Source organism: Rhagoletis zephyria, unplaced genomic scaffold, assembly GCF_001687245.7.
Source record: "Rhagoletis zephyria isolate East Lansing unplaced genomic scaffold, Rhagoletis_zephyria_1.1 Rzeph_scaffold_01315, whole genome shotgun sequence".
Classification (NCBI taxonomy): domain Eukaryota; kingdom Metazoa; phylum Arthropoda; class Insecta; order Diptera; family Tephritidae; genus Rhagoletis; species Rhagoletis zephyria.
Genome location: NW_016158399.1, coordinates 32,037 through 46,454, shown reverse-complemented (window position 1 = coordinate 46,454; position 14,418 = coordinate 32,037). Strand labels below are relative to the sequence as shown.

Here is a 14,418-nt window from a genome sequence, read left to right as displayed (position 1 = left end):
TCGGCTTATCACGTTTAATCGTGTACACCCACTTGCAACCTACCGCCTTTTGATCTTGTGGCAAATCAGTAAGTGTCCAAGTGTCATTTCCAACGAGTGCTGCATACTCCTTCTCCATCGCGGCTTTCCATTCGCCACAATGATTGCTGTTAAACGCTTCCTCGACACTATTCGGCGCCTCTACCGAAACATCACACATTAAATTCAGCTCGTTGTATTGTTTTCTCGGACGTCCTCTCGCTCCCGTACGCAAAAGTCTTGGCCGGCCTCGAGCAATCACCACTGTATCTCGCACATTGTTGCTTTCGTCTTCACCTTGAACTGGTTCTATACCTTCACTGATCATCGTTTTCTCTGGTTCTACACCTTCACCACTTGCCGTGGTTCTACACCTTCACAGTTTATCGATTGGGTATCTGTTATTTCAACAGCGTTGCAATTACGCTGTAGCTGCACTGTGTCTGTGGGCAACACCACGCCCTCCAGTTCACCTTCGCCGAAATCGATGAGTTTTGTGTCTGACTGCTGACTAATATGAGGCTTTTCGATGAATATTACATCACGACTGACGATAACTTTTCTGCTTTCTTGATCGTACAGACGATAACCCTTACTAACTTTTGAATAGCCGATCATAATGCATTCTTTACCTTTAGCGCGAAACTTTTTTGATTGTCTTTTATAAAGGGCCACTGCCGTCGAACCGCATCTCTAAAATGCGATACACTGGGCATCATGCCCGACCACAGCTCATGTGGAGTTTTGTTCACGAGGATTTTTGTTACAGTACGATTACGAATATATGCAGCCGTTTTTACTGCCTCCGCCCAAAAATGCTCGCCAAGTTTCGCATAATCTAACATTGCCCTAGCCACTTCAACCAATGTTCTATTTGCACGTTCTGTCACCCCGTTCTGCTGCGGAGTATAGGGCACAGTCAACTGTCTCATTATACCGTTTAGCTTTAAATAGAAATCAAACACATTTGAAATGTATTCGCGACCGTTATCGCTTCTCAGGTTTTTAATTTTACACCCGGTTTGCTTTTCTGCCATTGCTTTGTACTCTTTAAATGCCTCAAAAACAGCATCTTTAGTTTTTAAAAAGTACACACACATATATCGCGACCTATCGTCAATAAAAGTGGCAAAATAACGCGAGCCACCGATTGATGTGCAATTTATTGGTCCACAAACGTCACTATGCACAACAGAGAGCAACTCTTTTCTGACGCTTGAACAAAAGGTTTAACATTTATTTTAGTCTTTGCACATGTCTTACACACAATTTCATTCGGTACCTTGCCGAGCTTCAACCCAAACACTGATTGGTTACTTGCCATGTCTGTTAAACAATTAAAATTCACGTGTCCGTAACGATTGTGCCACTTAACCGTTAATCGAGCTTTGTATCAAAAATGATACATTTTGTTATATCTTATCATAACTTCTTTAAAAAAAAAATTAAGTGCTGCATTCTTCGCGACTTTGTTTATTTTGTTATTGCTGTTATTTTTAAACATATTTTCAAAAAAATTTTGCAAGTAGGTCATGAGAAATTCAAAAACTTCATAATTCGAGTACATAGTATCATTTTTGATACATATGGCAATTCAAACGTTTTTTTGCTGCGGTGCACGTCATTCGCTACGCGATTTTTGATATTTGTGGTGTGTTTTTATTTCTTGGGGTGCTTTTTTGAAGATTCATTTATTTTGTCACATAATTGTGCGTATTCAAAGTAATGTCGCGTCCACGGTTTTTGACCTTTGAGGAACTAGTGAATGAAGTACTGGATGAGACTGAAGAGGATGAAGATGTTTCCGATCCTGAAACTGAAATTGAAAGCAGTTCGTCTGAAAGCTGCTTACCTGAACCGGAGGACATTATTGGCAGTACTTCAGAAGCTGATCCAATGTATATAGCAAAAGATGGTACTACTTGGCGTAGCGAGCCTTACGCCACTGGTCGATTGGGGAGAGAAAATATCATAAATTTACGCCCAGGTTAGTAGTAATTGTTTATTGAAGTGTCATAGAATTAAGATTACTGGGCTTTAGGTGTAACAAGATTTGCATCCAGCCGGGTGAACAATATTCGGGATTCATTCCTACTACTTTTTCCGCCGTCACTATCAAAAATTGTAATTGATAACTCAAACAACTACGGAAAGTATATACATGGGTCTAACCATATCGAAATTTACGAGGATTTATTTCATGCCTACTTGGCTGTATTATTGCTGGCCGGTGTATATAAGTAAGTTTAACAACAGAAAAGTTTAAAAAAATATAAACTTATAACTACTATATGTTTATCAGATCCAAAAATGAAACTTTGCATGATTTGTTTGATGAATATTGTGGACGGCCAATATTTCGGTCAATTATGTCTGAGAAAACATTTTTATATATCCACAAAGTCATTCGTTTTGATGATGTGCTCACCCGACGAGGCCAAAGAAATGATGACAAATTCGCACCAATTAGAAACCTTTGGGGAAAATGGTCTGAACGGCTTCCCACATTCTACAATCCTACTGATTCTGTTACTGTGGATGAGCAATTATTGGGATTTCATGGTCGTTGTAAATTTCGCCAGTACATTCCATCGAAGCCAGAGAGATATGGTTTAAAATTTTGGCTACTTGTTGATTCACGCACATGCTATGTATGGAAAATACAGCCCTACTTGGGAAAAGGTGTGACAGGAAATCCTGAGAGGAATCAAGGAGAACGGGTTGTTCTTGATTTAGTTGATGGACTAAAAGGGCATAACGTCACCATGGACAATTTTTTTTTCATCTCACAGCCTTGGCCAAAAACTATTACAAAAGAATATGACAATGGTTGGAACTATGCGCAAAAATAAAAGATCTATTCCCCCAAAGCTACTGAATTGCAAAAAAATTCCACGATATGAATCAACTTTTGCCTTTACTCCTGATACCAGTCTCGTTTCGTACATCAGTCATAAAAACAAGTGTACACTTGTCATGAGTACAATGCATCACGCACCTAATATTGGGGATGACTCTAAAAAGTTGCCCGAAATAATCTCTTTTTATAACTCAACGAAGGGAGGCGTGGACACGGTTGACAAAATGCTAAGTTGCTACAGTTGTAAACGTAAAAATAATCCTTGGACTATGGCGGTATTTTCCAACATTATTGATATTTCCGCTTTGAATTCTTTTATTTTATACAACGAAATCGACCCCAATTGGAAGCAAACTCAAAAGCACACAAAACGTAAATGTTTCCTGCATGAGTTGGCAATTTCGTTGGCAAAGCCTTATATGGAAAAACGTAAACAAGGCCCAAGAAATGAACTATCTCTGGTGCTGCTTTCGAAACTCTCAAGTAAGAATATCCCCGTTGCTAATGATAATGATGCTGGCCCATCAAAAAAACAAAAAACTGATAAGTCTCCGAAAAAAAACCGCGCAAGGTGTCAAAAATGCTTTCCTTCTGGAGAAAACAATAATAAGTGGACTTCGTCATTCTGTTTTTCATGTAAAAAGCCGTGCTGTAATGACAAACATGCCAAAAATGTTTGCATAGATTGCATAAATAACACCTAAACATGTAAACTCTTAAAAAATACTGGCACATAATGTATTAATAAAAATAAACATATTAAAACTGTATGTAAAGTAAAATTTTGTAATCAATCAGTTTTTCCTATGAACTGTAGTATGTATCAAAAATTATACATGGCTTCATTTATGAATTATTTTTTAAGCTCGATCTACGGTTAAATTCATCAATCTCTGCATCCTTTAGTAACATTGTACTAAAACACTTGTTCTGGTCACTCTTATACATGAAAAGTCCGTTATCATTGAACGCTTTCAATAGCACACAATTTTGATTGTTTTTGATTTCGACACAATCACGCTCAAATGTCACTGTATGCCCGTTCTCTATTGCTTTGCTCACAGACACAAAGTTACCCTGCAAAGCCGGTACATACAACACATTTTTCAATGTAACCACTGTACCGCCGACATCGACGTCGCCACGGCCTACTGGGTCAATACATTGGCCTCCTGCTAACCATATTTTTCCACTTGCGTTCGTGTAGTTTCTAAACAAACTGCGGTCGCAGCACAAATGCGAAGTTGCGCCGCTATCAACACACCATGTGTGCGTCGTCAACACATTCCTTTTAGAAGTTTTTGTATTCATCATAAAACAAGACCGCTCAATACTATTCCTTTCTTGCTTACACTCACTCTTTTTCGGCTGTCTACACGCCGCTGTGAAATGTCCACGCCGACCGCAATTGAAACACTTGAAATTTTTACTGTTCTTACTATTCTTGTTGTTGTTGCTCCTTAAACCGTTTGCAACGCTTGCACTGTTTTTGTTCTGGAAATTACCAGACGCGCATGTCTTAGCTTGCATAAGCACTTCTGTACTTTTTTCGTACTTTCCTACACTTGCACCTGGCCTAGCACCTTCTTCCAGCAACTTTACTTTCAACACATTAAATGATGGCAATGCGTCCCGTGTTTCCATTGCAACAACAAAATTCTCATATTGCGGCGGCAAACTTGATAATAAAATTATCACAAGCATTTCCTCTGGAATTTCTACTTCTATTGCTGCGAGACCCTCCCGAATTGCACAAAATTCATTTAAATGATTTGTAACAAGAGTCCCCTCAGACATACTAAGTTGCAATAGTTTTTTAAATAACATAATTTTTCGCGCAGGCCCTTTTGGCTGGTGTATTTCGCCGAACTTATTCCACGCAACCTTTGCGCATGCTAAATGCTTCACATGGTTTATTTGTGACGGCTTTACACATAGTAAAATTGAAGCCAATGCTTTTTTATTTTTGGTATCAAACGCCGCTTTTTCCGCTCTTGTCATTGTGTCCAATTTGACCTCACGGCCACACACCACTCCCCACAGATCGGAGTGTACCAGGACACCTTTCATCTGGACCGACCACGACGCGTAATTGGAATCATCCAATTTCTCGATTTGGAAAAACGCACTCATTTTATTTCAGCTTTCGTGCACCGACGTACAGTTTAATTGTTTTTTGAACTATTTCAAATTATTTGTGTTTATGTATTTTAAATACCGACGTACAGTATTTCGCTACACTGACACACAGCAACGCGTTCGCGCAAGTCTATTTCACAAGTTAAAATTGAATGCTGACACACAGCAAAGCGTCCACGCAAGTCTATTTCCCAATTACGAATGCCGACCAGTGTTGCCAGAATATTTTTGTACCACATCCCCATATCGGGCCGCAGTTGTCCCCAAAAAATCCCCATTTTTCTTTTAAATCCCCATTTAAATCCCCTTTAGTAAGAAAAGAAAAAGCATGTATTCACATTTGTGTTAGTTCATTTTAATCCAGTTTTCATTTTAACACAGTTTTCATTTTATTACAGTTTTGAATACTATTCTCTACACATTTTCGCAAATTTATATATGTATATGTACATACGTACATACGTACATATATTCATGGGGTCATTTGGTTATACGTACAACTATGGTCAGAGATTTAGCACCAAAATTCAAAGCTATATGTTTTTACAACACATGTTTATTTATTTATTTTAGCTAATTTTCTTTTAATATATAATTCAATCTATAACAGAAACAGCATAAATAAAAGGTTAAAATCAGAAAGCAATCAAACTTTTTTAGTGTAATAAAGTACAATTCTCAAATAGCTAAAGAGTACCATTTATTTCTTAGAATTTCTTTCTCAAATAGCTAAAGAGTACCATTTATTTTTTAGAATTTCTTTCGTGGAGGTTGTTGCGAAAATTGTTTGTTCAGTGAAAGCCAATCAAAGCAGACATTTGCGCCGAATAAGGCTTTGACGGCGTTAGGAAATCCTTACAAACATATCGCGCAAAAAGTATGTACTAATAAAATTTTTGTTCGAGAAATTTTTATGGGCAGCTAGAAAAATATATATTTTAATTTCAATATCAAAGTTTTAAACTAAACAAAAATCCCCGCATCCCCAAACGAAAAAATCTATCCCCAATTGGTTTCATAAATCCCCAAAATAGGGCAAAATCCTCACATCTGGCAACTCTGATGCCGACATACAGCAAAGCGCTGGCCCCATAACCTCTTGGTTTGCTTTATTGAAATAGACTGAATAGAACGAAGCAGAGATGAGGATAACGAAATAGTGATGGGAAGTGTTGCCACACGTATTTACTTCCAACAGTTTGAAATATGGATTTATATTCTGTTAGTTATATAATGAGCTTGGCTTTTATTGAAAAATAATAAACATTAAATAAACAAAAGAGAAACAGCCATAATCGATCAAAATGTTGACGACTTAATCAGCTGATCACAAGTGTATGTATAAAATGATTTTTATTTTAATGATCTCAAACCAGTTTACAATGAATTTTAAATGCGCTCTGTCGAAATGACATTTTAATATACCTTACGTACATATCGTCGTTGTTTTTGCAAAACCGCCCATCGACCAGTTGCAAAACCGCCTAAATCGTCATTGTTACAAAAATGATATTTGGTAACCTTGAACTCCAGGTATCGAGATTTATGCTTAAAAATCGTAAAATCGTTATTAAAACAAGAGATTTGTAAAATAATAGCTACAGAATATATCGCCTATCAAGGCAATGCCTTCAAAGAAAAGCGGTTTTTTTTTGCTCTCCTGTAAAATTTGAGTGCCGTAAGATAGGCGGTTTTGCAATTGGTCGATGGGCGGTTTTGCAAAAACATCGACGATATGTACCTTTGTATACAATAAAAGTTTAATAAGTACAATTTTTTGTACATTTGAAAAAGACGTTTTTGGGTAGGAAATGACGTTTTTTCAGACCGAGGGAGACGTTTTCTCATGCCCAAGGTCATGCTGGCAACACTGGTGTGCATTTCTCAACTGGCGCTCTTCGTATGTGAAACAGTGATGAAATTGATGGTACAATTGTACTCTTTTGATACATTTTGGATCCCAAAAGTACATTGGTACTACATCGACATTTTTGATAGAATTTTGTCAAAATACAGCATTACGACAAATTATGTAGAAATACGACTTGTGGATAAAAATGCGGTCATCTTTTTCCTACTTTATACAGGTATGTGCGTGGTGTTTATTAAAAATGAAAGACTTTTTAAAATCATCAAAATGTTGTTGCTATAATATAAGCAACTGTTTCTTTGTGTTACTCGCACTTAATAAACATACTTGTATGGTTTAGTTGATTAACTTGAATTATTGATTGTAATGGAAATTTAGGGTTTTCATGGCCTTTTTAAACTATGCATATGTACAAGTACATATAACGCTACGCATCCAAGTCCACGGACGAAATTTTTCCAGATTTTTGGTGCAGTACACACTGGCCGAACCAAAAAAAAAAGGTATTTAATGTTAACGAGTAAGGCTTAATATTTCCGGAAAGTCACCCAGTTTTTTATACAAAAAACACTAAAAATAAGATAATAACCAATGCCTATTTGTTGCTTCAGGGGTTTCAATGATTTCCTTGATTTTATATTTTCGTGAAATTAGACTTTTAGAACAAAAAAAAGTGAAATATTTCCAGAAGGTCACTTTTAGGTGGAGAAGGATTTATTATTTAAATCGCTTGTTTCTCCAAAAGTGTTCAAATGGCATATATGGGAAGTGGTTGCTGAAGAAAGATTAAACAAAAAACCTGCCTCCCAAGAAAAACGTCACGTTAATGTCTTGAAGAAGGCGCAAAAAATCTCCAACATTGGCTTATCTGATAATGAGTTTAAAAGTGATATGCAAATGTTACATTCTGGAAAATATTTTACAAAAATGCAAAATTAACAACAAAATTAATTTTTGAAGAGCATGAAAGCAGTTTCGTATTCGCGTCAGTAAACGATTTTAGAGGATAAGATTATCAATCTTATAAAAACTATATAAAAAACCTGTCATGAACACTTTGTTTGCAAATTACCCATATTCATATGCCTGTCTAGTCTTTTAAATTTTGGTACTTTTTAACAACTGACTTTGCAAGTCGGAATCACCGATCGTTGAACCAGGGAAGCGGGATCAGCGTTGGACACTTCCGGAAGTTCACTGGGCTTGTACGTATGCTTTCTGACACTATTGGCAGCACTTTGATGGCCATTTTATAAATATAAAAAAAAACTGGACAGCTTAAAAATCACTAAAAACTAGAACTTTGGTTAGAAGAAACTGTGTGCAATTTGATAAATAAACAAAGGGCTGTCAAAATAGTACATCAGCTGTGCACGAAGAAGGGTTGCCTACATACTACATAAGAAGGAGTCCTCACGCTACATTAACACATACCATATAATAAGGAGTCCACACGTTACAGTTAAACTTAAAGCTAGCGCGGTAAATTCTATGTTGTACTAGTAGAATCTCTAGCGCTTCATAGCATCACGTCCTTCCCCTAAGTAATAAAAAGCTAAATATCGAATTCAAATCTTAAAGTAAAAATCCGTTAGAAATTGAAAAGTGTAAATCCATAATGCCACTTGAAACTCGCTCAGTAAAAAAAGATCTCACGAGGAACCAGCACACACCTTTACAAACACAGAATACACCGTCGTTGTCGATGATTGAAAAACTCGAAGCAAATATGGGTATGCAAAGAGATGCAATTATCACAGAGCTCTCTGTTATAGTGAGAGAGTCAGAGGAGAGAGTAATGCAGAGGATAAGCGACCTTGCTGCTGAAATCTCGAATATGAAGTTATCAATAGTGGCAACTGACAGTACGGTGTCGGCGGTTGAGAACTCTTGTGCCGATATAGTCTCTCTCCGCAATGAGTTGCTCGCTGTTCGTAGTGAACTAAGCGAGTTGCAAAATAATGCAGTGGCTACGGATATTATAATTAATGGTATCCCCCCAGAAAGTAGTGAAAACCTAAGGGAAGTTTTTGGAAAACTCTGCACTGCTGTTGAACACCCACTCCCAATTTTACGTGATGTTTTCCGCATACGTTCGGGTAAAACTGGCCAGCGCAAAAACAACAATACACCTGTTGTGGTAAAGCTTGCCACTGCATTTGACCGCAGTCACCTCTTCAAATCGATTGCTGGGTTTTGCAAAAAAAATAAGAGGTCATTAATACTCTCGGACCTCGGACTGCCAGGCTATGGACAGGTCTATGTACATGAGAGATTAACGAGATCTGCGCGGGAGGTTATGGTGTATGCTACTGAGTGCAAGAGGAAAAAAGCTTCTGTCGTCTGCTTTCTCTATTCGGGGGAAAATTTATATTAGGCTGAAACCACCGGAAGAGGCAAAAGTCGTGTTCAACAAAAGAGACGTTGATGCTCTTCTCAGCGCTAAGAAATAAATTCTAATTAGTTACTTAAAATATGATTTATTTATTTATATATTTGTGTATTTTTAACTATTGCCTAATGCTTCCTTCTTTTTTAGTTCTAAGTTTTAATTCTCTACTGCCTTTGTTGAATCCCTCTCAGCTTACTTTCCCTCTCAACGTATGTATCTGTAGTTCTTGCTTGTCTGTCACCAAATTTCTAATGCGTTGCTATTGCCCTCACCCTCACCCGTATTTCCAATACTTACTTGCAGCTGTCCCGTTTTTAAAGTCTTATGATGGTTTCGTACCATATTAAAAAATCTGTCCCCAGCGTTAAGGAAAACCATAAATTACTAATTAATATTTTGTGCAACCGATACAGAGGTTTTAACATAGTCCATTTTAATGCTCGGAGCCTGACACCAGATAAGTTAGATTACGTTAGGGACGTGTTTGGTGATTCATCTGTTGATGTTATCTGTGTGACAGAGACGTGGTTCAATCCTGACATAACGGACTTCTTTTATGGCATCACTAACTTCAATATAGTGCGGCATGATCGAAAGCATAAGAGAGGCGGAGGTATCGCGATATACTGTAGAGCTAACCTGAGGATTCGTGTGTTGACAAAATCGGAAAACTTGGGCACAGAGTTTGTCGTTGCTGAAGTATCGGATGGTTTATCTAAACTACTTGTGTCCTGTGTATATAACCCTCATAGGAGCTATCCGTGGATTCGTTTTTTTTTAAACTTAGTTTATTAGTTATTGACTAAGAGCGGTATATTATTTGTGGGGACTTTAATGTAAACCTGTTGCTGGATGACTCATACACAGCGAAACTTCTCGACCATGCCTCTGCTGCAGGTCTTGAGATAGTTAATAATACTATGCCGACGAGGTATGCCATTAATTCTAACCCTAGTCTGCTAGACCTTTTTATCACCTCCAACTTGGTCCATATTTTGAAATTTGATCAAATAACATTTATCTCCGATCATGATTTAATTTTCTGTTCAGTAGATTTGGCTTTTTGTCGTCCAACTGTTAATGTATCTTTTATGTATCGTGATCTAAACTCTTTAAATACCAGTGCTTTGTTTTATGATTTGTCTAATGTGTGTTGGAATGATGTGAGATGTCTTCAGACAGTTGATGTAAACTGCAGTTTGATTTCGTTGTTTGATCTTCATGTTCCTCTACGTATTGTTCGTGCTGTTAACTCATCTTGCCCGTGGTATACTAAGGAGGTCCGCTCTGCAATAAGAAAGCGTAACAAACTGCATGTTAAATGGAGAAGAAATAATACCGACTTCAATTGGTGCCAATACAAAGTAGCCCGGAATGAAGCTACTGATATCATCAGAAAGGCGAAGCGTTTGTACTTTAGCACTAAATTAAATCCATTGCTTCCATCCAAAGATCTATGGCGCAACATTAAAAAACTTAATGTGCATGGGAAAGTGAAATCAAACTGTATTATTGATCCCGATATAATAAACGATTTCTTTGGTAATGCCAGTAATGCTTTTGACCTCCCTCTGTTTACGGATGCTACTCGTAATCAATCTTGTCCCGAAAAAGAGTTCCAGTTTGAAGGAGTAAGTGAAATAGATGTGCTGAGAGCGATTATGAAAATTAAGTCTAACGCCATAGGAGAAGATGGAATCTCGTTAAAATTCATAAAAATTACCTTGCCATATATTATTAGCACTCTTACCCACATCATAAACTTTTGTTTCACAAGTGCTTCGTTTCCTTCTGCGTGGAAAAGAGCGATTATTCTACCTGTAGCTAAAAAACAATTGCAATAGATCCTTGCGATTACAGACCAATAAGTATATTGCCTGCCTTCTCTAAGGTCTGCGAGTCCTTGATGGCGTCACAGATTTCTGCTTTTGTTCAGGAAAATGAATTACTATAACCCTGGCAGTCGGGCTTTAGACCCCAACACAGTTGCTGCACAGCTATGCTAAAAGTACTTGATGATATTAGAGTACAACTTGACCAAGGAAACTTAACCCTTCTGTGCCTTTTAGATTTCTCCAAGGCCTTTGACATGGTAAATCATGACCTTCTGTGTCAAAAACTGAGACGACTTTATGGCTTTGCTGATAGTGCTGTGAACTTATCTAAAAGGAAGAACTCAAAGAGTAAAGGGAGAGAACGCTTATTCTCAGTGTAGGGCTGTTACCTCTGGTGTTCCACAAGGATCTATCCTAGGCCCTCTGTTGTTTAGTCTTTTTGTTAATGACGTGTTTTCTGTGTGTCGTTATGTGAATGTGCATGCATACGCCGACGATATCCAATTGTACTTGTCAAGCCGTATTGGTCTGATAGAAGATTTATGTTTTAAAATAAACTATGACTTGTCTGCTGTTTCTGCGTGGGCCCGTGATAACTGTTTGCTTCTAAATGCCTCTAAATCATATGTTTTGCCAATAAGTAGTAATGCTGTTAATGTCGAAGATATTCCTAAGCTGTGTATTGGAACCAGTGCTTTGGAGTTTACTGACAAAGTTAAAAATTTAGGATTTGTAGTTAACTCTAAGTTAAGTGCTTCCGATCATATTAACAAAGTTGTAAGTAGTGTTTATGCTACCTTACACAGTTTGAAAATGTCTGCGTCATTTACTCCAACAGAAATATAACGGAATTTGGCCATACAGCTCATAGTTCCACTGATAACTTACTCCGAGCTCGTATATAGCAAGCTAGACTCGGTGTCATCGCATAAAATTGAGGTAGCATTTAATAATGTTACACGCTATGTCTACGGGATTAGAAAGTATGATCACATCACTCCTTGGAAAAATGCGATCCTGGGTTGTAGTATTTTCAATTACCTTGCTGCAAGAAATTGTATGTTTGTGTACAAGTTGCTCGAGTGGAACTCCCCTAAATATCTTTGTGACAAGCTCATACGACCAGTGTCACGCCGACATAACAGCCTTATTGTCCCTAAACATACCTCACTGACCTCATCCAGACTGTTTTTCGTCAATGCTGTGCGACTTTGGAACGAACTACCTGTGTCGTTGAAAGTGCAACTAAACAGAGGCAGCTACAAATCAGTAATTCTCCGTTATTTCCGTGAGCTATAGCAGGACATTGAATTAAGGTGACATGTCTTCTTTTTCCCTCTATGCCTTTATTCTACTCGTTTCTTATCCCTACTATCTTCTCATATTATAAGTATTTGTATGTGCCTTCAGCATTTATTAATTAATAATGGTAATAGATACTTAAAAACTTAGGCTTAGTTATAGTATTAAATTTACATAATGTTCATTATATTTTTCAGTTATGTTTGATACGTATTTATTTGCAGTAGACGTACTTTTAAAAGACTGTTTTTGTCTTTTGTTGTACAAATGATTTCAATAAACAATCAATCAATCAATCAAATATATTAAAGCTTCTACTATTCATCTAGGTTGTACCAAATCGTTAATTTAGTTGAAGGGTTTGGTAAATACTAATAAATATTTTTTTGAAGCATATTTCTACAAATTCCATTCAACTTAACGTATGGTTCATAAAAGGATGTCATTAAGCTCTGCTAATACAGATAAGCTTTCTTTCAACACATGGTTTAGTCATAGTTACTGTTGGAAAAAACTGAAGTGCACACACTCTGGCAACCCACATATTTACTTACCATGTTGAATTTCTTACTCTGTTACATATACATTTATATTAATGCTTCATATATTAAGTACTTTTTTTGGTATCTCGTACATCTTGAATACTTCACTTGGATTAAATTCTTTGAACCAAATAGATGCGTGTCATTTATTGGTCGGCCAACTAGGAGATTATTAACCACACGTGTTATGGTACCAGCTCGTTTGACACCTGCTAAACCAAGTATATATTTGATTAAACATAAAGAAGATGAGGTCTTCGTTGTATAGTATCACTCCAACTATGATTCCTGGAGCTTGCAGATAAAGAGTGTCCTGGTCCATCAAGACTTGTGGAGTGTTCTGTCAGGTGAAGAAGCAAAACCAATCCTTTCCGATACAAATGAGAAGGAAGTAAGTACTTGGAACACAAGGGACGAAAAGGCCCTGGCGTCAATAATTCTGAGACGCATCATCAGCAAGTAACGCTTGGACTGCATTACGTGAAATTCATCGACCGAGAGGACCGGTTCGTGAAGTTACTCTTTTTAAGCAACTATTGGCATTGAGGATGGGGGACAATGAGTGTATACAGCAACACATAGTCAACTTCTCGTCGATCGTGGACAAATTGTCGGAGATAGGAGTGGGTCTTCAGGAGGAATTATATGTAATAATGCTGCTCTCTAGCTTGCCCAAATCATATGAAAATCTCGTTGTTGCGGTAGAAAGTAGAGACGACTTGCCCATACTAAGTTCATTAAAAATTAAATTAGCTGAAGAAGGCGAACGCAGAAAGATCGGTCGAAACGAAAACTCAATTTCTGATAACAAATAAGAGGTTTTCATGTCACGTATAACGGACAACGGAAAACGACAAAGTAATGTGAAAAAGAACAATCACTGCAATAGGTACGAAGGTAATAGAAAAAAAACTTTTAAATGTTATAACTGCGGTCGTAGAGGTCATTATGCAGCACAGTGCAAGGAAAGAGACTCGAAAAGAGAAAATAAACAGACGTCGTTCTTTGTATTCACATAATCGACTTCGAACATGTTGGATTGCAATACATGGTGCATTGATAGTGGGGCATCCTCTCATTTATGCTGTAAAAGAGATTTGTTTCTAACTTTCCAAAAATTCGATGAGGTGATCACACTTGCAGGAGAAAACACAATTCGTGCAGAAGGTATGGGCAATGTGGAGATAAAAACTAACGACTTTGACGTGACCCTCAAACGAGTTCTTTATGTGCCTGGAATTCAATGCAATTTTATTTCTGTTGGAAGAGCTGTCCAGAACAATCTGAGAGTTAATTTCTCAAGTAAATATGCAAGCATAACATATGCAAAGGGTGACATTATACTTGAAGCGCGAAAAATCGATAGTTTATTTTTGTACTAAGTGACTGGCAACAATTTGTTTATTGCACAGAAATCATGTGCAGATTCTATGAGGTGGCATACGCGATATGGTCACCTT

The 14,418-nt window shown here is 37.3% G+C and overlaps 1 protein-coding gene across 1 annotated transcript; it reads left to right on the top strand.

The window, feature by feature from the left end:
- The first annotated feature begins 1,606 nt into the window (after nt 1–1,606).
- Nucleotides 1,607–2,262, top strand: LOC108363608 (uncharacterized). The gene is made up of 2 exons (XM_017617006.1): nt 1,607–2,005; nt 2,060–2,262. Exons 1-2 carry the CDS (start codon nt 1,744–1,746, stop codon nt 2,260–2,262), a joined length of 465 nt encoding a protein of 154 aa, XP_017472495.1. The 5' UTR covers nt 1,607–1,743.
- Nucleotides 2,263–14,418: the final 12,156 nt, after the last annotated feature.

Bases quoted from the DNA above. Each gene is read 5' to 3' on its own strand.
- LOC108363608 (XM_017617006.1), top strand. From the start codon at position 1,744: ATGTCGCGTCCACGGTTTTTGACCTTTGAGGAACTAGTGAATGAAGTA. The intron at 2,006-2,059 runs GTTAGTAGTAAT...ACTGGGCTTTAG, and splicing joins TATCATAAATTTACGCCCAG to GTGTAACAAGATTTGCATCC.